Genomic DNA, 25,601 nt, shown 5'->3' with positions numbered 1-25,601 from the left:
AACCTCATACATTCTTTCACCATTTACAAAACAGTGCTACCCTATGTCATAGTGACATAGTGCATCTTTCAAAGTTTCATTCTATTCACCGGCACAACTGGCCGATTTTTGCTTATTTTAGAGACTACAGGCACAGTTGGTTAAAGGATCTATCAGCTCCTTTTTCTTGATTATTTGCTGGTGTGATCTAAATTATTCATATTACCAAACAATTTCTATGTAGACTCAAAGTTATGAGCTAACGCTCACAGTGATTGTATACAGTCCAAAACCATTGTTAAATCGCTACAAATAAATTTTAAATTTTTAAGGAGACGTTATGTAATTATCTGTCTGTGTTATGTGTTGTTCCTCTTAGGTACTCTTGAATTTTTGTCAGTAATAAACAGCAAACATCAAAATGACGTATTTTGTCTCGAGTCTACGGCTTACATACGGATTCCGGCTACAATAAAACAATAATTGGAACTCAGCATTCATTCAGTGGCGTATTTGCGAAGTATTAGTGTTATATTCCCATTATAATAAGCGAAAGAAGCCCGTCTATGCTTTGAGGTTGAACATGTCAGCCAAAGCTACTTAGGGCTACTGGCATAGGGCAGCAGCTATAAGTTTTTGCAGGTTCACTGATAATCCATAGGTTCGCTGATAATCACTGACAATGTAATCTACCTCTTCAGATTCGCACAAAAAACTACCAACCACGAAATTGTTGAAAAGCTCATATAATAGATGTGACACCTTCTCATGATGGAAGGGCTCTGAATACCAGACAACAATCAAGTTTGATTAGCCTTTTCTCAGCATACGGAGCTCTACCGGGAGTGACCATCCGTTACCTAGCATCTCGCGGAACAAGAATGAACCAGGAACAAACAAAAAAAAGCACCACGAAGCTAAGCTAGGTGGAAAAGGATTCAAGCAAGGTCTTGACTCAAAAGTGCTATATAGCAATATAACCTGGTCTAGCAATATAGAAGCCCTTTCAGGCCGCAATCTAGAAAGACCTACGCGACATAACGCTCTTTTATCTACAATCAATGGTTGAAAAGTGATCTTTAAAATTGGATTCACAGTAAAATATTAAACATATGTTTTTTTGGTTTTTTAAAGGTGTAATTACTCGACTATTCTCCGTTTCAAACGTTAGAATCAGTATGGTTGTATGTATATTGCAAGTGGGTTTGCCATTCTGTGAATTATCATAAATAAATCCTCGTTTAGTATTCCACAGCAGTTAACAGCGATAATCCTCTGCAAATATCTGCTTATTACTACCTTTCACGGCCTCTGTCGTGAAGAGCGGCGACGTTGTCCGAAAATTCTCATTTAGTTCGCATGGGGCTATCCATTGTACACTGAATAGCATGTTTGAAATACGGTATAGTGAGTTAATGGTTAGTATGGGTTCTGTTTTCACCAGGCCCAAAACAGAATGATGCCTATCGTATCCTCGCGTATGCAATTAACCGTCACGCGGAGAGCTCTGCTAGCAAGTCCTATTCTCACTTCCTCGTGGTACTCCCTAGGTGACGCTAACGGAAAAAGTCAAAAGGCGAGTCTCCAGCACCATAACTGGAGCCCCTCGGCTAAGGTATGGGAACTCTAAGAGAAAAGTCCCTGGTCCTCCAAGTTGTGAGTTGGGCAAATGAAAGAGGAATTAAAAGATAATAGCAAAAATACAGAATATAGAAGAAAAATTAATAGAAAATTATAAAATCGACAAAAGCTTGAAGGTAACAGAGAAAAAGAACCACACGTATTGGCGAATGGCACAACTACACAGGACAAGACAAATAAAAGACGAATATAAGAGACAGAGAAAGAAAGAGAAGAAAATGCACCGAGGGAAAAAAGAGAAAACACAAGGGAACTTTGTGACTTGAACAAAAGGACAGAAACTAGAAAATTGACCACCATGTTTATAAACGTTGGAAGACTGTGCTGGATGGATCACAGAACGGATGTAGGAAGATCTAGCACCCAAGAAAATTATCAAGCACCAACAGAAATAAAAGGAATATCCAGGCTTAGATATATGCAACAAGTAGAACAAGGCCTAAAAACCTTCAAAAATTACCAACTGAAAGCGTGAAGCCCATAATACATTGGAATGATGGAAGATTTTACAACAGGCCAAAACCCACAAAGGGTTGTCATGCTACTGATGATGATGTGAGGTGGAATTACTAAACACTATGCAAGGTGCTATAATCAACTTTTCAGTTAGAATTAGCGACGCCATTTTATTTAAAACAATCTTCAACTGTTAACATATAACATTAAAATTGCAAAAAGTGTGCGAGATTAATTTCCAATAATGAATAGTGTAGGTGTAGATTTTACAGAGTAGAGCATTGCATTATTTTTAATTTAAAATGGGATATGCCCATGAAAATGCTATTTTTTTTTGTTAATTTCTCATACATAAAGATTGAAATTGTTTTGAAATGTCAACATAAACGTATTTTCAACTGAAATTGTGGTTAATTCCCATTAAAGATAGTAAATAAGGTAGGCAGAATAGGGAACTTGCACTAAAAAATTTTTTTGCATAAAATTGTTAATTTATGTTTTAAAATGTTATATTCAAAATATTACGTCTTAACAATGAATAGTGTACGTACAACATCTAATCAAAGTTCCGCGCCTAAAATTTCCGTTTTAAACAACTTCAAAAGCGAGACCTGGGGTCTGACGTCACAGGCCACTCGTATCGTTTGCCCGTTCGGGGTGGGCTATTGCATTTAATGCAGTTTGCCCATAGATAAATAATACAGTTGAAATATCTTGTTTTACTCTGTGGCAAAAATGATTTTTTCTGTGACAGGCAAAATATTAACATTTTATCTCTGTTGACATGTATAAAAAAGTTCTTTTTTATGAAATTACTTTTGTCGTTTCTTGTGTTGAAGAACAAAGAAGAAACAAGTAACTTAAAAATAAACAAAACTTTTAGTAATAAAAGTAAGAGTAACTAAAAAATATTGGTGCTACTATAGTATGCGGTCTACAGTCGGGTTTCTACTATAGCTTGCGGTCTACCGAGGGAAGCGGTGTAAGTATAAGCTGAGATGATAAAGATATTAACTTGTAAAATTACAATAATTATTCTTCTTATTTATGCGTATTATTAACTTTGTAAAGAAGGATTTTGTTGGCTATGTACACGTTCTATCGGTACGTCTGCTAATCACCATAATCTTTTCTCAGAAGGCTTTGAACACAATAATGAAAGGCTCCAGTAGGTACTAATAAACATTACAATAAAATATAATCTTTATTATAATGCAAATTACACCGTAATCTTTTCCAGCATATACGAAATCCTTCGATTAGAGGTAGGTAGATCAAACCCACGGGGTAAACCGTATACTATAATATAATGGTACCAAACTATTGTTATAAACGGTTTAAACATGCCTATTAATAACTCTTACTTATTTGCCTTGGCATCTCGCATTTCTTCAATAGAATTGCTTTCACTACTTTTTATAAAAGTTGCCACGATGAAGACATCAACGGTAGGTAAGTTAGTCAGATTGACCTTTTGAAAAACCCTCGTCCGTCATATTATGCGTTTTAAACTCTTTACAAAGTAGCACTCAACTTTATCAATTTCAGTTTAAAACTAAGCTAATTGGGGAACTACTTATTACAATATATAAGATGAACATAAAACCTAGGCATTTTCCATTAAAGACGATTAAAATGTAATATACCCGTGATACCTACCCTAATCGCGTTGTTTCCGACTACCTAGCCCGGTTTGACCATGGCCCGTGACGTCGAACCAATAGAAGGACGTTCAAGAGCCTCCTAAGATATTTGAATTTTATAGCATTTTCAAAGCGTTGTAATTAGCGTACGGGTTAAAAATATTTGTTTTTTTCGCATGCAAGCATTTTAAGATCATGTTCCTTATGTTTTTTGATATTATTTTAATATTTAAAAATTTATGCAAGTTCCCTATTGGGAGAAGAAGAATATCATGCTTAAAGAACCTGAGGAAATGGTTGTCTACAACAACAAATAATCTATTATTATAGCATTAGTTAATAAAATAATTATAGGCAAAATGATCGCCAATATTCGAAACTAATAGGCACCAAAAGAAGAAATAATGTAGATAGTCTGGGCTGATTATCGGAGAATAGGCCATTTTTGGGAAAAGTTGTTTACCAGCAATTTTATTGCTGGAATCGAATTATAAGATCCTATATATTAATAATATAGGTATGCAAAGTCCTCAGATAGTGTGCTACTTTTTTTTATAAACAAAATGGCGCCCGAAAATCGTGTTTTTTTCAATTATTGCTCTATAACTCCGAAGATTTTAACTTTACAACAAAAACACCCAAATAAAAATTCACCGTGATTAAATTCTGCATAGAGACGTGTTTTTCCCTATCTGCTCCGACGAAAATTTTCCTCGGAAAATGCGGGTTTTCCCAACAAAATCTTTAATTTTCAAAGAAAGTTTTAGATAAGTAATTATCTACCAATAATTAAATAATTTGGTGACCTAAAAGCCCTCTTGGTTTAGATTATAGTTCCAGAAGCTGGTGAAAATTAAACTAATATTTTAGCAACAATTCAATTGTTAATTAATAATTTACGGTCGCAATAATAACCAAAATAATTATGATACACTGATCAAACTTTGAAATCTTATAAAGATGAGATGCCTATTTAACATTTTGTCGACAAAATATTATTTTTTTATTTTTTTGCAAAATCTTAAGTGTTTAAAAAAATAGTTATAAACAAATTAACGTTTCTCAGAAAGTTTTTATGATATTATAATTTTAAAAAATAGCTAAAATGCGTATTTCAAATATCTTGAAAATGAATGCTTTAAAACTTTTTTGCAACCATTTGCAAAAAAGTTATGAAACAGCAAAGTAAACATACGATTACTACGGTGTTTATAATTTTTTTTAATTCTTTCAAAGCGTAGAAGTGAGTTTAAAGTACAAGCTAATTATTTACAAAAAAATATCGATTATCAGTTTAATGGTTATATTTTAATTAAAGATTATAAATATATTTTTTTGTAATTTACACGCCTGAAAGTAGACTAATACAGTACTGTAGCTAAAATTTTCACTCGGAGCGACGACCGGCCGCGCAACGTACACTTTTAATAAATAATGTATGCTGCGTGTCAGTCGCTTCGAGTGAACATTTTAGCTCCGACTCTGTATCAGGCCTACTTTTGCGCTAAAAATTACAAAAAAAGTATTTTTAATCTTTGATTAAAATATAACCATTGCACTAATTTTTGACATTCTTTGTGAGTAATTAGTTTGTACCATAGACTCACATTTAAGCTTTGAAACAATTAAAACAAATTATAAACAACGGAGCATTGTATATTTACTTTGCTGTTTCATAACTTTTTTGCAAATGGTTGTAAAAATTTTTTAAAGCATTCATTTTCAAGACCTATGAAATACGCATTTTAAGTATTTTTTAAAATTAGAATATAATAAACAATTTCTGAGAAATGTTAATTTGTTTATAACATTTTTTTTAACATTTAAAGATTATGCAAAAACATGAAAAAATTTATATTTTGTCGACAAAATATTAAATAGGCATCACACCTTTATAATCTTTCTAAGTTTGATCAATGTCTCATGATTATTTTGGTTGTTATTGCGACTGTAAATTGTTAATTAACAATTGAATTGTTGCTAAAATTTTCGTTTCATTTTCACCGGCTTCTGAATTTATAATCTATACCAAGAAAGATTTTATTTCACCAAGCTATATAATTATTGATAAATAATTACTGGCCCAAAAAATTTATTTGAAAATTCGAGATTTTGTTGAGAAAACCCACATTTTCCGAGGAAAATTTTCGTCGGAGCAAATCGGGAAAAACTTGTAGAATTAAATTGGGGTGAATTTGTATTTGAGTGTTTTTGGTGTAAAGCTAAAATCTTCGGAGTTATAGAGCAATAATTGAAAAAAATACGATTTGTCGGCGCCATTTTGTTTATAAAAAAAGTAGCACACTATCTGCGGACTTTGCATACTTTTATTAATAATATATAGGATCTTATAATTCGATTCCAGCAATAAAATTGCTGGTAAATAACTTTTCCATGAATTTTGCTAATTAGCCCAGAGTAAGATTGAAGTACAAACTAACACTAAAAATAATTTTATACCCAAAAGAGTGTTGAACCGACTCTAGTTTTTGTCTTTTTGTGCACGTATTGAGACGTAAATCAAGAAGATGGAAGATAATAAATATGTGTATACGTAAAAATACCTTTATCTACTCTGTCATATTATGTATAAGTTTTTAGTTTGTGAAAACGGTCATTATAGATAGCAGTGCGTGAAGGGTTTAAAGTGTGCGTGAAGTAACAATGTATTTTAAATGGGATGTACTTTTTCGCGCACTTTCAATCGGTTTTTTGGCACACTTTCATATAATCAAATATCCTTAACTTTCGCGTTGTCATAGTGATGACAATATGAGCAATGACTTACAACAAAATTTTTGACAGTTTTGTGGTTTGAAAGTAGTTAGGATTTTTAAATGTCTAAGTTCTAAAAATTGTAGAATAGAAATGATTTTTGAAGAGTTACAGTTTTTTTATTTGTTTATCGTAGATAAAATATTGTATGAAACTGTGCGTGAAGTACCTACTTTTTGCGAACTTACGCAATGTATAGCACTCGCTCCGTTGTCGCTCGTGCTCTAAAAATCGCGTGCGTTCGCAAAAAGCATACTTCACGAACTGTTTCATAAATAACTATTTGTTACTACTTATAGAATTATTAGAAAATAAAAGTAATTACCTCAAAAATATATTATTAATTTGTTTTCGAATGAAGGCTCGAAGGCCTAAAAATTTCCCATATATACGATGCAATACTGTCTTAAGAAAATCTCGCTCCCTCGGATCTTCTGAATCAAACAATTCTAGCAGCTGCAGAACAAATTTCTGGTCAATCACACGTTTACCTATTGTCGGTTGAAAGTCTGAACTCTCTAAGAATCTTAGAAAAAATTCATAAACCAATTGGAGATGAGGCCAGCTCGCTTCCAATGTAGGATCATCTTCTTCCGGATCAAAGTCAGGATTTTCACTTGGAGGTAATGTTCGAAATAGGTTTGCAGATATCTAAAAATATAATAAAGATTTAGTACTTTGGCATACATTTTATGTAATAATCAATGTCTGTAGGTAATATCTAATAATTACCTAAATGGACAACTACTGTAGTTTTCATCTAGATATTAAAGATTACTTCTTGCCACATAGTGTCGTAGTATCATACATAAAATAGTATTTGCATGTTTATGTTATAATGTTAACCCTTAAGCTCCTAGCGTTACATATATGTAACGCAGAAACCGCTAAAATCTTAAGCCTTAAATTCGGAAAGTAATTCTAATTTTAACTAGATGATGATGAAAGACTTTCAAGGGACACTTGTTTACTAGTTTTCAGCAGTTGGTTCGAGGATTTGATCTAACCTGTTTATTTAGTTGAGTGTTTTATTTGACAGTGTTTATTATTTATGGTAAAAATGGATATCAAGTTTGAGTAGGTATATTTTTACTATTCTTTTGTTATTATATTTTGTTTAAAGTGTTTTCAATTCAGAATAAATTAATGTCTTTTCTTATTGATAATATAAATTTTTAGAAATTTTATCCTGGTTTTGTAAAAAATGCCTTTAATTTTTGGTGTTACATATGTAACGATAGGAACATATGGGAGCAAAAATCGAACTTTTGGAATTGTAACGTATTGTTTGTTCCAGAAAAGGGTTTTCTCTTGAAGAAGCGCTGGAGATGATTGATGCCGTTGAAACTTTAGACGTTGATGCTATATATAGGCACTGAAACCCCAGAATTGAATGTGCTTACACACGAGGAGTTTGGTGATGAGGAATATAATGATTTTAACAGGCTGTCAGAGAGAATTCTAAGAGCACCTGTTGAATTTGTTTTATGAAATAGTGAAAGAGATTTCGAAATATATGATGATATTGACGAGGCTCGGCCTTCCAGATCATCAGCAAAAGCTAAAAAACTAGTGAAAGCAAAGTTGAAGTTGATCTTATGGACCAGAATTTAGCTAGATACCAAGTAGAAATTTGCTCTAAAAAATGATGATGGTGTATATTTACATTGATGCTGGACATAACTGGACAAAGATCCAATGATCCTATGCCACAACTAGAATTTCGAAGGTATCTAATCTAGTAACATCGTATCTTACGAAATATGGTACCAAACCAAAAGATGCAGGCAGGCCATCTTCGTCCAAAGTATTCGTAGATACAAGATATGATATGATTGATCATCTCCTGACCTATATTCCTGATAAGAAAAAGAGACGTTTTGCAGATGAATGCTGTAGTTCATATGTGCGTACCATGGGTTGCAAGTGCAATGTGGGAGTGTGCATCAAGTGCAACATAGATTTTCATCTACAATAACTTGATTATGATTTTTCATTTATCTAGTTTTGTATTTGTTTGTTATTTTGAAATTTATAATCGGAAATATTTTAAATATGTTTGCTCCTATATCGTCCTAGCGTTATTATACATATGTCTAACAGCAATTTTCTAAAAAATCAAAAATAATTGAGAAAAAAAATGTATGCATGTATTTTGTTTTAAAAAATTCTCCTGAATACCTCAAAATAAAAAAAAATAAAATTTTCTAAATAAATTAATTCAGGATCTTAAGGTTTAATAAGGGTTTGCCAAGTCATACTGACATTACACAAGAGCAATGCGGAGTGATTGACAGAGATAAGCGAATCAATGAGCTCTAAGGCTCGATGCACACTTGCGTGTTTCCAAGTTGCGTGCACGCTGCGTGCGCTTGGCTTGTTTCCAAGCCAAGTTTCCCGTCAATACACATTTGAGCGGTTTCTCGACGTCAATACACGCCAGATATAAACAGCTATCTATGTATCTACGTCGACTGACACAATGTGTACTGACTGAGTACCTATAGACCACTCATCAGCGGTAAAAAAGTGTAAAACTGTGGAATTTTGAGAATCAACACCGATTTTAATGAAAAGCCGGGTAAGATAATGAAAACTGCCCCCAACTCGATTCGAATTCCATATAGGTCACAGTTTAGCATATTATAGTGAAACTAACTTTCTGAAATTTTTAACCCCCTAGGTGGTCATGTGACCCACCTAGAGCCTAATTAGGGTTTTTATGTTTTTATTTTTTATCTCACCCGCATCGAGAACTAGCGAAAAACTTTAAATAAAAAAGTTGTAAGCTTTAAAAAGTTCTATCCGAAACTTTTTTTTAATTTTTGGCGGGAAATTTAAATTTTGGAACGATAAATTTTAAATGAGTGTAAAAAAATAACTAAGACATTCGTTTTCACGAAAAAAATATATAACGTGTATTTTTGCATAATATTTCACCCTGAATTTTTTCAAATTTTTAAAATTGGTGAAACGTACCTTTAAAAAAAAACCGCATTTTTTCGGTTTTTTTTTCGCTTTTTGATACAATTTTATACATATTTTTCAAAAAAGGTAACACCGTCACTAGAATAGGTAAAAAACTGAAAAATAATTGGGGTTTGCTTAATAAAAATTTTTCGTAATGCCATCCATTTTCAAGATACAAGGCGTTGAAGAAAACAAAATTTTACACATTTTTTATGATTTTGCCGAAACTACTGGCAACATTGTAATAAAATTTGGGGAGTTTTAAGAGGTAGTTGTTGTGCATTTTCTGACATACAATTAAGAATTTTATATTTATCATTGGCGCGCATAGGGGTAATGGTCTGAACTTTTTAAAGAAAAAAGATAGTACGCCACTGACATATTTCAAATTAACAATCGTTTTTGAATTCCTCGTTCAATTTGTGACAAAAAATCTATCTTCCTCTTTTTTCATACGACGCGCCATTTTTATTCAAAAATAAAACATCATAACCCTTACAAAGTATTCGAACTTCTAGTAGTTTATACATCTACATAAACTCGTACATCCATAAAACTAATTCGAATACTTTAGAAGCGATAAGATATTTTATTTTTTGCAGCAAAACGGCGCGTCGTATGAAAAAATGAGAAGATAGTTTTTTTATCGCAAATTGAACGAGGAATTCAAAAATGATTGTTAATTTGAAATATGTCAGTGGCGTACTATCTTTTTTCTTTGAAAAGTTCAGACCACCTCTTAAAACCCGCTAAGTTTTATTACAATGTCGCCAGTAGTTTCGGCAAAATCGTAAAAAATGTGTAAAATTTTGTTTTCTTCAACGCCCTGTATCTTGAAAATGGATGGCGTTACAAAAATTTTTTTATTAAGCAAACCCCAATTATTTTTCCGTTTTTTACCTATTCTAGTGACGGTGTTACCTTTTTTGAAAAATATGTATAAAATTGCATCAAAAAACGAAAAAAAAAAAAAACCGAAAAAATGCGGTTTTTTATTTTTAAAAGTGCGTTTCACCAATTTTAAAAATTTTAAAAAATTCAGGGTGAAACATTATGCAAAAATACATGTTATATATTTTTTTCGTGAAAACGAATGTCTTAGTTATTTATTATACTCATTTAAAATTTTAAAATCATTCTAAAATTTAAATTTCCCGCCAAAAACAAAAAAAAACATTTTTCGGACAGAACTTTTTAAAGATTACAACTTTTTTTATTTAAAGTTCTTCGCTGGTTCTCGATGCGGCTGAGATAAAAAATAAAAACCCTAATTAGGCTCTAGGTGGGTCACATGACCCCCTAGGGGGCTAAAAATTTCAGAAAGTGAGTTTCACTATATGTATATGCTAAACGGTGACCTATATGGAATTCGAATCGAGTTAGGGGCGGTTTTCATCATCTTACCCGGATAGGCCCTTTGGGTTTAAACTCTGTTGACGCTCTTCTTCAAAATCTACCCTATGCCGAACTGCGCTTTTGCCCTGCTTTGTTTAATCAAAATAACTATGGAAATCGATAAAGTGACCAATTCTGAGTAACTTTTGTTCTATAAAATTTTTATGCAAAATTTACCCTTTCCAAGTTATTTGCGATTGAAACTATGCATTTTTCATTGAAAAAACTCACGTTTTATAACCGTTTTTATAAATAACTTTAAAAAATTTAATTTTATAGAAAAAATCATGAAAAACAAAATTATAGCTAATAAAAAAACAAAGAGATTCGCGTCTGAAATACCTATGTAAACCCAATAACGATTGAGTTATTGCTCTTTAAAGGATGGTTATTTTCGAAGAACCTCGAAACGGAGAACCTTCAATCTCAAATAACTCGGAATGTGGTGCAGTTTTTTGGGAAAACTTAAAAGACATCTTTTAAAGTTCATTAAAAAATCTTTCAAATAAGCTCTGACAAAAAAGTTTTTTTTACATAAGAACTGACTGACTTATGACAAAATAAAGTCGCTCTCTGCTTTTTTCTTTTTGAAATGTGAAAATTAAACCCTCGTCATTACAATCCTAATAGAAATGAATAGCTTCCCACTCGAAATTAACTTTATTTAGGCATAGTTGATACGATCCATGTGATTCGACCGGTTTGGAATGCTTAGTTTAGAAAAAATAGTTGATTAAATCGAAAATGACATTATTATAATTTAAAAAAAAAGTGCATGTTTCTTAAATAAACCTAAATGTATTCATGATACAAAAACAAAAAAAAATAAAAATTTTCACTAAAAGAAATTCTACAATTAATATTTGAAACATTTTTTCATGTTATGAATACTTCTAGATTTATTTAAGAAAAATGCACTTTTTAAAAAATTTTAAAAATGTCATTTTCGAATTAATCAACTATTTTTTCTAAACTAAGCATTTAAAACCGATCAAATTATATGGATCGTATCAATTATACCTAAATAAAGTTAATTTCAAGTGGGAAGCTATTCATTTCTCCACGAGGAAAAAATTTCCTGTATACCATTTATTACAAAAAACCATGAAATTCTTTATAAAAGGTATATTTGTTAAAATCCCTATACAGGGCTACATCATAAAACAAACAGAACTAGTTTTCAATCGGTTGACCGATCATCATCAGTGTTTCTTGAATCAAACATGCTAACCACCAAAGTAAAAATATTAGGGTAAAAACCCTTTAAAATTAATCCGTCATAGGAACATATAAAAATGATGTGACTTTACACATGGATGTATAAAATATCCAATGTTTCACACTCGAGGTACCATTGAGCTAAATTTGACTTGTTCACGGCTGTGTGGAAGCAAGTCTTCCACTTGCCACGTGCTTCCACACAGCCATGATGTGAACAAGTCAAATTTAGCTCAATGGTACCTCGAGCGTGAAACATTGGATATTTTATACATCCATGTGTAAAGTCACATAATTTTTATATGTTCCTATGACGGATTAATTTTAAAGGGTTTTTACCCTAATATTTTTACTTTGGTGGTTAGCATGTTTGATTCAAGAAACACTGATGATGATCGGTCAACCGATTGATTGTTTGTTTTATGATGTAGCCCTGTATAGGGATTTTAACAAATATACCTTTTATAAAGAATTTCATGGTTTTTTCTATTTATTTCTATTAGGATTGTAATGACGAGGTTTAATTTTCACATTTCAAAAAGAAAAAAGCAGAGAGCGACTTTATTTTCGTCATAAGTCAGTCAGTTCTTATTCAAAAATCTTTTATTGTAGCTTATTTGAAAGGCTTTTTAATGAGCTTTAAAAGATGTCTCTTAAGTTTTCCCAAAAAATTGCACCACATTCGAGTTATTTGAGATTGAAGGTTCTCCGTTTCGAGGTTCTTCGAGAATAACCATCCTTTAAAGAGCAATAACTCAGTCGTTATTGGGTTTACATAGGTCTCTCAGATGCGAGTCTCTTTGTTTTTTATTAGCTACAATTTTGTTCTTAACGATTTTTTCTATAAGATAAAATTTGTTTAAGTTATTCATGAAAAACGGTTATAAAACGTGAGTTTTTTCAATGAAAAATGTACCTATAGTTTCAATCGCAAATAACTTGGAAAGTGTCAATTTTGCAAAAAAAAAATTATAAAACAAAATTTACTCAGAATTGGTGGCTCTATCGATTTCCATAGTTATTTTGATTAAAAAATTTTCATCCTCTAGCTAGATGGGGTTGTTTTCACCCCCAGGACAAAAGCGCAGTTCGGCATAGGGTAGATTTTGACAAAGGTTATAATTATTACCTAAACCCAAATTTTCAAGGATTCTCTCAGTATGTAAAAAAAATTCAACTTGCTGTCTGCTTTGTTTTCAGTCTTGAAACATTTTGAAAAAATGATCTTTTTGTGCGAAAGCTGGATTACAAAATTTATTTCTATTGAACCGATCTTAATGGAATTCACAGTATTGTTTTATTACATCCATATCATATAGTTATTCTGGGTGAAATATGAAGGTCCTAAGTGTGGCATAAATGGTTGAAAAACGTAAAATGCGAATTCTTGTTTTATGGTTATTTTCCAATTATTGCTATTTTGCAACAAGGGTGACAATTTTTAAAATTTTTCACTAATGCTATATTGTAAGAAATTTAATTACGCAACTTTTATGTCAGTGCAACTTTTCTAGGAAATGAATACTTTTAAAGTTATAATCAAAAATCGAAGAAAAAAATCGAATTTTTCCTTAATTTTTTGACATTTTGATTATTTAAACAATGTTGCGGACCTTTTTGAGTGGGAGGATAACTCAATTATTATTATATGAGTTATTTCCAAGCAATTTCTGCAAAAAAATATGAGTCACCTCTCAACGTCCAAATGTACTAATATTTTTACAGATGCGCCCTGGTCTATTGTCAAATAGTTTGCAAATGTAAACGAAACATTAAACTAAAAGTTACGAACCGTTTCAAAGACTTGAATAAAAATTACAATTGACTTCACTTATCGGCTAATTGCCTTGACAAAATGCTGATTAAATAAATGATTATTGGATAAAGTGACAATTAAATAACATTACGTATACAATACAGGTAGTAAGTTGATTAAAAAAGCAAATATGGTATAGAACATATTTAAAAATAGTTTGCATCATCAATTATATTTATATTAGACTTCCTTTATTTACTTTTTAAATCAAGTTTACAGCTTTCAATTAGAAACCAATATGTATAATCGTTTCTTTATTGTCTCGTCTCTCAACTGTTTAGAAGAAGTTTGTATCTGATATTTAGATATTGTCTTTTCATGAGCATTTTTCAGTGCGTAACAAATGATAGGAAAAAGGGTAAGTCCGTGATAATACATATTTATGACATTTATTCTAACATGACATTTTAGTTAAATCTGACAGTTGTCACATTTTATGTTCAATTTGGAATAAAAACAAATCAAATGTGTTTCTTGCATTTATAAAATGGTATTTTCTTTTGATTTGTATAGTCATAAATTATACAGATTACATTTTGTAATATTATTATCTAATTAAAAAAAATTATCTTTTTTATTATGGCGCCATCTATCGACAACTAGAATAACTAGAATAAATGTTATAAATGTCTATAATCACGGACGTGCCTTTTTTTCTGTCACATACAATTTAATGCGTTAGAAAGAAATCGAAAAACTGTGACGCACTGAAAGATGATCATGAGAAAAAGAATACCTTTGGTATTCCAGGGTTTACGATGTTTTGGCTTAATTGTAATTAAAGGAAATGCTTTATTGAAGATACAGACAAGCTTATCTAATACATTGGAAATACTGTAAAGCTACGGAGACATGGACAAAGAAGTTAGTCTAGGCGCAACATAGGGGGTCCCGTGGGCACTTTTAGGTCGCCGCGAGTTGATGGTGGTATTATAGGTTTTTTTGGGTCGCTGAATCCAATGGAAGTGGTCTGGAAACCCAAATGTGGTGCGTTTAATTGTTATTAACAAATTATGGTAAAATTAGGTGTTTTTCAGGAAATATTAGAAGCCCTGTAAATAAATTGAGAGTGTTAAGGTCTTCTCTGGTGTATTTTTGGTCGCTGAATCGAATGCGACTAGTCGCGATTACTCAAAATATATTCTTATTTTGTAATAACAAAATAATTGTTTATTCGCCGAAAAGCTCAAAATGCGCTATTTACAGCAAGTTTGTAGTCTTTTTCATAGTATTTGTATAAGCTAAATCGATTGCCACTTAGTTTAAACCACGTTCCGACTTTGTTATTAATAAATTATTGCAAAAATAACGGTTTATAGTAGTTCACTCACGGCTTTTGCTCTAAATTTTAAAAAACCACTTGGATTGACATGAAATTTGGCATACACGTAGCTAACATGTCAAACAAAACAAGTGATATTGTGCCGATGTCTGTTTTTACCTTAGGGGTGAGTTTCACCCCTTTTTGGGGGTTGAAAAAAGAAATCTTTAAAATAAGTCCGGAAGTGGATAAACTGATTAATTCTAAGCAACTTTTGTTCTATACAATTTTTTCACTAAGTCAATACTTTTCGAGTTATTTGGTTTTTTTGTTGAAAAATAAACATATTCACTCGCAAATAACTCGAAATTGACTTAGTTAAAAAAACTGTATAGAACAAAAGTTGCTTAGAATTAATCAGTTTATCCTCCTCTGGACTTATTTTAAAGGTCTCTTTTTTCAGCCCCGAAACGGGGTGAAACTCACCCCCAGGGTAAAAGCACAGATCGGCACAATATCACTTGTCTTATTTGACATGTTAGCAACGTGCATGCCAAATTTCACGTGATTCCATGTGGTTTTTTAAAATTTAGAGCAAAAACCGTGAGTAAACGTAATATAAACCGTTATTTTTGCAATAATTTATTAATGACAAAGTCGGAACGTGGTTTAACTATGAAAAAGACTACAAACTTGCTTTAGATAACGCATTTCGAGCTTTTCGGCGAATAAACAATTATTTTGTTATTAACAAAATAAGCACACATTTTGAGTAATTGCGTAATCGCATTTGATTCAGCGACCAAAAATACACCAGAGAAGACCTTAACACTATCAATTTCTAAACTATCAGCTTCTAATAATTCCTGAAAAACACCAGATTTGACCATAATTTGTTAATAACAATTAAACGCACCACATTTGGGTTTCCAGACGACTTCCATTGGATTCAGCGACCCAAAAAACCTGTAATACCACCATCAAATCGCGGCGACCTAAAAGTGCCCACGGGATACGGGATCCCCTACGTTGCGACTAGACTAAGTGAGAAATCATGTAAGAAAAGCAAATTGACTGGTAGGATGCCTTAATAAAACTATATGGCAGAGCTGACATATTAACACCGAGATGAAGTCAAGAATTTATAAAGGCAGTGTAAGACCAATAATGACATATGCATCAGAAACAAGACCCGATACAGACACAACACAAAAACTACTAGAAACAGCAGAAATGAGAGTACTGAGAAGAGAGATCGAAAGAGGTGTGAAGACATTAGAAAATAATGTAACGTAAAGTGTATAAACGAATGGAAACTAAATAGAAAAAAAAGTTTAAAATAGTTATTTTCCTAACTAGTGCGGAAAGTGATACTTTCACGCACGAGACTGCCGTTGACCCGAATGACGCGATAGCGGAGTTCGGGCAAGCAGTCGAGTGCGGGGAAGACACTTTCCGCATGAGTTAGGAACAATATTTTTTTTAGGGCCGTACGTTTAAAAAAAAAGCCACAAAAAATAGAGTTATATCAATTTTTATTTTGGAGTGAAAATACACAAATTAATTCTTTGACAAGGTTGTCAAAACCAAACTTTCAATATAATTGGCTTCCATGACGACGATATTGGTTTCCATGACGACGATTCAAAACCATTATTATTGCTACTGATTTGACTTTTGAATATTATGTCAAAATAATTATATTTCAACGAATTATCGCGTTAATTTCAAAACATGAACAAAATAAAATAAGTTTGAAATAAATTAGTAAATAATATCTAAATATTAGTTCATTACATGTATTATCAGGGGCGGTTTCTCCATTGGTTCACTTGTGCAGTGAACACCCAATCAAATTTCATACGTTATTTTTAAAAATCTCATAAATATTATTAAAATATTTTTTCCTAAATCTCATAAATATCATAGTATCATTAAAATATAACTGTATTTATTAATCACATAATTTATTTGCACAACACCGCTACGCTAGATGCACGTCGTGGTAGGTGCAGAATTCAAATTGAACCCAGCCCCTATACAGTAACCCTATTGGCGAGGAACCGCAAAGTGGGCGACGCCTGGTGGCGAAATTGAAAAGCATCAACTCAAGGAAAACATTGACTTTGCCATTAACTTGTGTACATATTTGCGGTCAGTTTATGTTGTAATTAACAATAATTTCGACTTAAAAAAACTATTGCAGTGTTCCTCAGTATTCATTCCTATTATACTCTACGTAATGACCTAAATTAACCAATGCCAAATCACACATTTTGTTAATTTAACGTTTGTATTAAACGTAGTATTTTTTAATGTTTAAGCGACTACAAAATTAAATAAATGAATAAAAAGTAGTATATATTCTGTACATAGAATGTACATTGTTATGAAAAATATCCCGACCACTTCGTAATTTCCAGAACACAATTATTATAAAATAAATTCACCTACTTAGTTTCCAAGTTTCCAGTTTTTATTCAATTAAAAATTGTTATCTGTCGGTGTAAAATAAACTGTAGTGCACCTATTAATTAAATTAAAAACAAAATTAGAAATCCTAAGATAGATTAATAATTTTTAGAACGCTGTGTGATTATCGGGGGCCAGATTTTTTTATGAAAAAAAGGTAAAAACAAATCACTAGTTATAGCATCAAATTTTAATGAATGCATACAGATTAAACATAATTTTGAGTCGTCTTTAACTTATAAGATGTCTTAGTTGCAAAACTTAGTGGTTACTTTGGCAAAATACTCCTGTAAATGATTTTAATTTAACGTTTTAGAACTGTGAATTCAAATGACAAAATGAATTGTTTTCCTAGCGTTGTCGTCCATCTTTGAAATTTTGAGCGCCCTCTGTTGGAATTTAATTTTGCGAATAGAAGAACGAGAGCTCTTAAATCCGTGAACCAGCGATTCTCCTATCTTAAAACATTGTTAGTTTGTGCACTGCACACAGAGACCAGGGCGGAGGGTTTCGATTCACAGTTTGGCATTTTCTATTGTGGGAATTTATTAAATACAATATTGGTAGGTAGTTTTTTTAGGATGGAGCCTTATTCAGTGAAGTTTATAAAAGAAAATGTAAATAGTTTTAAAAATCGACTTCTTATAAAAAGAATGGACTAACTTGGCCGGAGATAAACTTGGTACAAGAATGTGCAATAAGAAACAAAAAGTTTAAATATTGTTTTAAAGTTGAACAATATAGAAAAACTTCGTGATTATGCGGGTGTGATAAACTACATTCTTTATTTTGTTTTCCATGTTTAGTGCTTTCAAAGAATAAAACTATAATTTCAATCTCGATCTTTGGATGCCGTTAAAATAAACGGATTTTTAAACAGTTCTGACACAGCCATTTCAATATTCGTAACTTCTGCGTCCATCTTCACCACCGAAGAAGCGCCATCATTCAGTAGGTATCATATTCTGCACAAAACAAAAAAAGTGTGTGACATCCTGACTAATCAGGTCAAAGATAGGTTTCATTTTACAGAACATCTTTTGGCGAGGCCCGAAAAATTTTTCGCCTGCGGCGCTTATTCACCGTTTGTATAATTACATTCTTTAATTGAACACCCTCCTTAAATTACCACGAGCCGCCACTGTGTATTATAATATATTATAATGCCATATTACAAGGTATTCTACTTTGCCGCACGCCATGCGGGAAAATTTACATTCACGCACGCCGTGCGGGAAAGTGCAACTTTCGAAAACAAAATGCGTGCGGAAAAGTGCCTGTTTTAGCACGGCCGTAGAAAAAAGTAATAATATATTATCTTAGTTTAAATCTTAACCTGTAAGCGCGCCGCGAACTGATTGAAATTTGGGAACCTCTGGTTTCGATATAATTTTAGGAAACATGAACATAAAATTTATTTTAAAACATCCTTAATTATAAACCTCGTTAAAATGCAAAAGGTATAAAAATACCTATATACATTTTTTCTCTATGTTTCACATATCGTTAGAATTATGTACCCGTTTTATTTTAAAGCTAATCATTTTTTTGTTTGTGCACATACCTTTTATGTCTTCAAAATATTAACTGATCATAATCTGATGATGATAATAATAATAATAAGTTGTAAGTATGTACTTACGTCATCCCCAAACACTTATCACAATGACCTTGTTAATTAAGTCAAATTTAACATATCTATACAATAAGAAATAAATAATACTATTGGAATGAGCTTCTAAAGGCACAAAAACACCATCCTCGAAGTGCAGTAGAAAGAACGACATTACCACGGAATTTAAGAGGAAGAGGACTTATGGATATAGGTAAGCAATTAGTTAAACAAATTGCTAATCTGAGAACTTATATTCAGATGCAGGTTGAGACATCTACTCTACATTGCGCTATCTGCGCAGTAGATAACACAAAACCGATCAAACTGAGGGAACCAGAAATGCGCATAAACCACCTTACTAAAGACGAAAAAATGCGCACCTGGATGGGTAAACCTCTGCACGAGCGACATCCCAATGAGATCAGCCAAGACTATGTCAACAATATACCGTCCAACTACTGGTTGACATCAGGAAAGATGTTCCCCGAAACGGAAGGTTCATTACTGGCCATTCAGGATCAGGTTATACCAACCAAAAATTACCTGAAATATATCGTCAAAAAACCCTCAGGTCCAAAATTACAAAAGCCGATATGGATGTCAAGCCCAAGAAACCATCCGACATATTACCGGGGACTGCCAGGCATTTGCTGCAACTGAACACAAGGAACGGCATGACTCAGTAGGAAAGATCCTTCATCAAGAGATAGCTATCAAACTGGGACTTCTCCAAACGCACCATCTCCCATATTATCAATAGGTTCCTGAGAGTATGCTTGAGAATGACAACTACAAGCTATACTGGGACCGCACTGTGCTCACAGACCAAACAGTGGCACATAATAGACCAGATCTCGTATTAGTCAATAAATTAACGAGACAAACAACACTCATTGATATGGCGATTCCTAACAACTACGTACTAAATTTACTTAAAAGATCGCCAAGTACAGAGATCTGGAAATTCAAATACGAAGACAATGGAGAATGCAAAGTACCCAGACATGAACCTCCTATGGACCAACAGCTAGCAACGTCGGAAAAAAAATCATTTTAAGACGGCTGATTCTTTCATATATTGTTCCCTATGCTTCCTTGAACACCATACCGGCCATCTGGCTACTGAAACAGGTTGCGTTCGTTACTGCGCAGCACACTATCGATTTTAAAATTATTGTAAGATGAAAAATTTTTTTGTCATTACTTTTTAAACATTATTAGAAATATGAACTGTAATTGCCAGACATTTCTGTGGTTTAAAAAGTAATGACAAAAAAATTTTTCATCCTAAAATAATTTAAATTCAATATACAGGGTGATTGATGAGTGTGATAAAGCTCAGTAGATCCGCTATAGTAATAGATAGCAATAAAAGTTATTAATAAAAATTGTGGCCAACTTTCAGCTTCACATTACGAAATTAGTTAGTCAGCGTTTCCCAAACGGTGGGTCGCGACCCAGTACCGGGCCATGAAAGCAAAATGCCGGGTCGCCTCGCCTCGCCGCTTCAGATCTTCAAGTGAACCTTTTACACTGCGGAGTTCGTTGGCTATCAAGAGAGAATGTTTTAAAAAGACTTATTGAATTAATGGAAGAAATTTCACTATTCTTAGAACAACATCCACCAACGGCTAGGGATGCAATATTTCAATTTAAAGACAGTTTTCATTATGTCAATTGGTTAATCAACGTAGCCTATCTTTGTGGTATTTTTTATTACTTGCCTAGCAAGCACTAACCTAGCCTAACACACACACACACACACAAGCACCACGCACCACGCACAAAGCACCTCGCCCCAAGCACCACACACCAATCATCACGCACCAAGCACCACGCACCAAGCACCACGCACCAAGCACCACGCCCAAGCACTACACACCAAACACCACGCACCAAGCACCACGCACCTAGCACCACGCACCAAGCACTACGCACCAAGCACCACACACCAAGCACCACGCATCAAGCACCACGCACAAAGCACCACGCACCAAGCACCACGCCTAAAGCACCACACACCAAGCACCACGCACCACGCACAACGCCCTAAGCACCACACACCAAGCACCACGCACCAAGCACCACGCAACACGCACCAAGCACCACGCACATCGTACCACGCACATCGTACCACGCACCTCGCACATCGCACCTTGCCCATTGCACCTCGCATATTGCACCTCGCACTACGCACCACGCACCTCCCATTCACACACACACTCACAGACACCAGTGTATGTAGTGAGTATGTAGTATGTAAATAGTGGGTCGCGAAGGATAAACACAAATATAACCGGGCCACGGAAAAATAAGTTTGGGAAACGCTGAGTTAGATTGTTACAGGGTGTTCGATAACATAGTGGCAGACCAAACTTATGTTTTTTTAAATGAAACACCCTATATTTTATTTTATATTCGAAATCCTCTTAACTTCTTCATCACAAAAATATAAAGGTTTGTTATGTTATATAGGGCTTTTACAAAGTTATAACCAATTTTTTATAAAAATCGTAACAAGTTCAGCTCCCTGTATGAATAAAAAAAAGCACAACTGCGATGGTTTATTGGTGCTATATTTTTTTGTTGATTGTCAAAATTTATAAAAATGGTTGATATTGCTAATTTTCCTTATATCGAATACAGGCTGAGTCAAAATGCAAGTACATTCTTTTCTCAGAAATTTTAAATGGAACACCCTGTATTTTATATTACTATGGAAAAATATCATTACCGTACTTTAATTTTTGTATAATATTCCCTATGCCTAAATTTGTCAGTTTTCGAGATATTTTCATTTTTCAGAGCAAGTTATTAATTAGGGTGTTCTATTTAAAATTACTGTGAAAATAATGTACTTGCGTTTTGACTCACCCTGTATTCGATATAAAGAAAATTAGCAATATCAACCATTTTTATAAATTTTGACAATCAACAAAAAAAATATGGCACCAATAAACCATTGCTGTTGTGCTTATTTTTATTTATACAGGGAGCTGAACTTATTACGATTTTCATAGAACATTGGTTATAACTTTGTAAATACCCTGTATAACATAACAAACCTTTATATTTTTGTGATGGGGAAGTTAAGAAGATTTCGAATATAAAACAAAATATGGGGTGTTCCATTTAAAAAACAAAAGTTTGGTCTGCCACTATGTTATCGAACACCCTGTGACATTCTAACTAATTTTGTAATGTGAAGCGCAAAGTTAGCTACAATTTTTGTTATTAACTTTTATTGCTATCTATTACTATAGCGGATCTACTAAGCTTTTTCACACTAATCAATCACCCTGATTTTGTGTTTACCTGTACAACAGGTGTGCTGCGCAGTAATGAACGCAACCTGTATCAGCAGCCAGATGGCCGGTACAGTGTTTGAGGAAGCATAGGGAACAATATATGAAAGAATCAGCCGTCTTAAAATGATTTCTCGAAAACGTTGCTAGCTCTTAGACCACTAGAAAACATAAAAAAGCTGAGTTTGAATGAACATCTTTATAAGACCATGCAGAAAGCTGTAATACTCTCGACGGCCAGATGTGTACAAACATTTTTGGGAAAAACACCTGTATACCAAGTCACCTAGGGCTCGATAACACGGAAAGAGTCCCACCAGAGCTCAATCCTTTTGATACCGTAGGTATCTGGGATGAGTCAATTTTCCGTAAGAGGGAAAGTGTTCCTCACACTCCGTGAGAGGGAGTGTGAGCCGTATGGCTAAATCTGGAAAAAGTTGTAAGTATGTACTTACGTCATCCCCAAACACTTATCACAATGACCTTGTTAATTAAATCAAATTTAACATATCTATAGAATAAGAAATAAAAATAATACTATTGGAATGAGCTTCTAGAGATTCAAATAAAAGATTACTAATTACTACTGTCATTACTGAGATACCCTCGAGGAGATATGAAAGATATTTAACGGTTTTTATAATGTATATTACATGTTATGGTACATCTTCCACTTATAAACATCCAACTTTTATTAAATTTTTAAAATTTCGAATATACATATATGTTTACTATGTTGGCTTATGGCATATCTGGTTGATTACGAGAAAGCCTTTGATTGAGTACAGCAGGCCAAGATAATGCAAATACTAAATACTAAAAGATCCACGAATTAACAACCAAGAAAATAATGAAAACTTTTTAGAACACCTTAACTGAAATCAGACCGCAAATTTGAGTGATCACACCGAATATATGAAAATCATGCGGTGAGGTAAGGCCGTATTTTACCTCCTCTAATCTTCAATCTCTACTCGGAAAGAATATTTTTATCGAATCTTTACACGAAACCGAAAAATGCATTCTATTAAACGTGTAGCGGCTAAGCAACATCAGATACGCAAATGACAGATGAGTCTATAAATGATAGACCAATAGTTCTATTTTTTCACATCATCACGTGTAGTACCTATTAATAAATTTACAGTTGATGCTTTTGCGGTTTACAATATTAAGAGCATAGATGCAAAATTTCGGGCCAATGCTTTTTAAATGCATTCATTTTTTTTCGAATCCTGAGAAAACTAATAGGTATTTTTGAAAAATTTAAACGCAGAATGAAAGATTACATCCAAAATTCCCTGAAAACTTCTATAATGTTTATTTTAATAAGTGACAGGGGTGAAAAAGGAGAGAAAATTGAGTGGGATTTTTAATTTCAAATATCTCATTCATAAGAAACTTTTTGTTTATTTTAAGGGACTTTCGGCCCTCGGTAATAATGTGGTAATTACCGTCAGTAATTTATTACTTTTTTCAGGATTCGAAAAAAAAACGAATGCATTTAAAAGCATTGGCTCACATTCTCAGATGCTTCTTTATTTCAATTGCCTTAATAGTGCTGTCGCCAGGCGGGTACAACGGCCTCCTTTATTTAGATGGACTTACCTAAGTTTTTTGATGTATTTTGACCCGTAGAACACGAATTTTTTGGGTAACAGTTGATCCGGATGTCGATAAGATTGTTATAAACAAAGAAGTTGAGGAATTACATAACAGCGATTTCTCGCAAAACAAACATTTTTTGTATTTTCTGGGTCATTCTAAGCAAAAACTGTTCTTACAAGTTTTTTCGTAGTTTTCGAGATTAACACGGTTGAAATTTCAAAAAATCGAAAAGTTGCAATTTTTGAATCCGAATAACTTACGATTAAAAAATAAAATAGCAATTATGCTTGCAGCATTTGAAAGGTCAAGTCAAATTATACCGATTTTGATTATTGCATTACTAAAAATTAATTTTTTTATTGTTAAACAAAGCTATAAACACATAGTGCTTGAGTGATGTTTTCAATGCTTCTCTCATTTAAAATTGAACGAGTAGGTAAAAAACAAGCGCCTGCAAACAGCCAATATCTACGTAGCATTCATTAAAACGCATGCATTGGGCCGTCAAAACGCTCAAACACTATTTGTTTAACAATAAAAAAATAATTTTTCTACGGCCGTGCTAAAAGAGCCACTTTCACGCACGCATTTCGTTTCCGAAAGTTGCACTTTCCTGCACGGCGTGCGTGAAAGTAAAATACCTTGTAATATGGCATTATAATATATGCAATACATGCAATAAACTAGTATTTAGATATTATTTACTAATTTATTTCAAATTTATCTTATTGTGTTCATGTTTAAATGAAATTGGCGCGATTATTTCCTTCATAGGAGATTCTGACCAATAGAAAGCTACAGAAATAAAAATTAAACTGATTATTTTTTGATGCTTTTAATTTCCAATCGTATAGTAAGATATTTGATCACGTGTTTAATTCTGTCCAATCAGATTAAAATTATACTGAGAATTATCTACTGTAGAAAATTACCGATTGAATTTTTTTAAGTAGATTGTTTTTGTTTAATGGCAAGCCAGTTTCCTAGTTTTGACAACTGTCACATTTAAGAAAATATCCATAATATACGTATTAAAAAATAATCTTATGAATATCACACGACAGTAAGAATAAATAAGAAAATAATGCTTCATTTTTACTGAAATTTGTTGTCATTGGGCAATAGCCACTCGAGCCCTGCGGGCTCTCGTGTCTATTGCCAGACAATATTGTGTTTATATGATCTGTAAGTTTCATCGATTCAAAGTGTTTATTTTTGAAAAAATTTGGTTTCAAAGTAAAATTTTTAAAAATTTAAATTTTTCAAAATAACTTAAAAATTGTTAGAGATACCAAAAGTCTCGAAATACAAAAAAAGTCAGATTTGCTTTTCTGAATATCATGTATTTTTTTGTTTTTCTGTTAGACCAAAATTGATCAAGATTTGGTGTTTCTAAATTTGCATACATTCGTGATCAGTGACTCGTTCAACCCCTTTTAACTACAGC

At 32.9% G+C, this 25,601-nt stretch overlaps 1 protein-coding gene across 5 annotated transcripts in view; it reads right to left on the bottom strand.

The window, feature by feature from the left end:
* The window catches only part of LOC114328533 (serine/threonine-protein phosphatase 2A 56 kDa regulatory subunit epsilon isoform), a 148,160-nt gene that overhangs the window by 43,659 nt on the left and 78,900 nt on the right, over positions 1-25,601 (bottom strand). For all 5 annotated transcript variants that reach the window (XM_050644401.1, XM_050644402.1, XM_050644400.1 and 2 more), the window contains exon 3: positions 6,820-7,145. In XM_050644401.1, coding sequence (XP_050500358.1) covers positions 6,820-7,145 — 326 coding nt within the window. The remainder of the gene's footprint in view (positions 1-6,819; positions 7,146-25,601) is intronic.

This window comes from Diabrotica virgifera, chromosome 2 (assembly GCF_917563875.1).
Source record: "Diabrotica virgifera virgifera chromosome 2, PGI_DIABVI_V3a".
In the NCBI taxonomy this organism is placed as follows: domain Eukaryota; kingdom Metazoa; phylum Arthropoda; class Insecta; order Coleoptera; family Chrysomelidae; genus Diabrotica; species Diabrotica virgifera.
The sequence above is the reverse complement of the archived record's forward strand: the minus strand, read 5'-3'. Positions and strand labels throughout refer to the sequence as shown.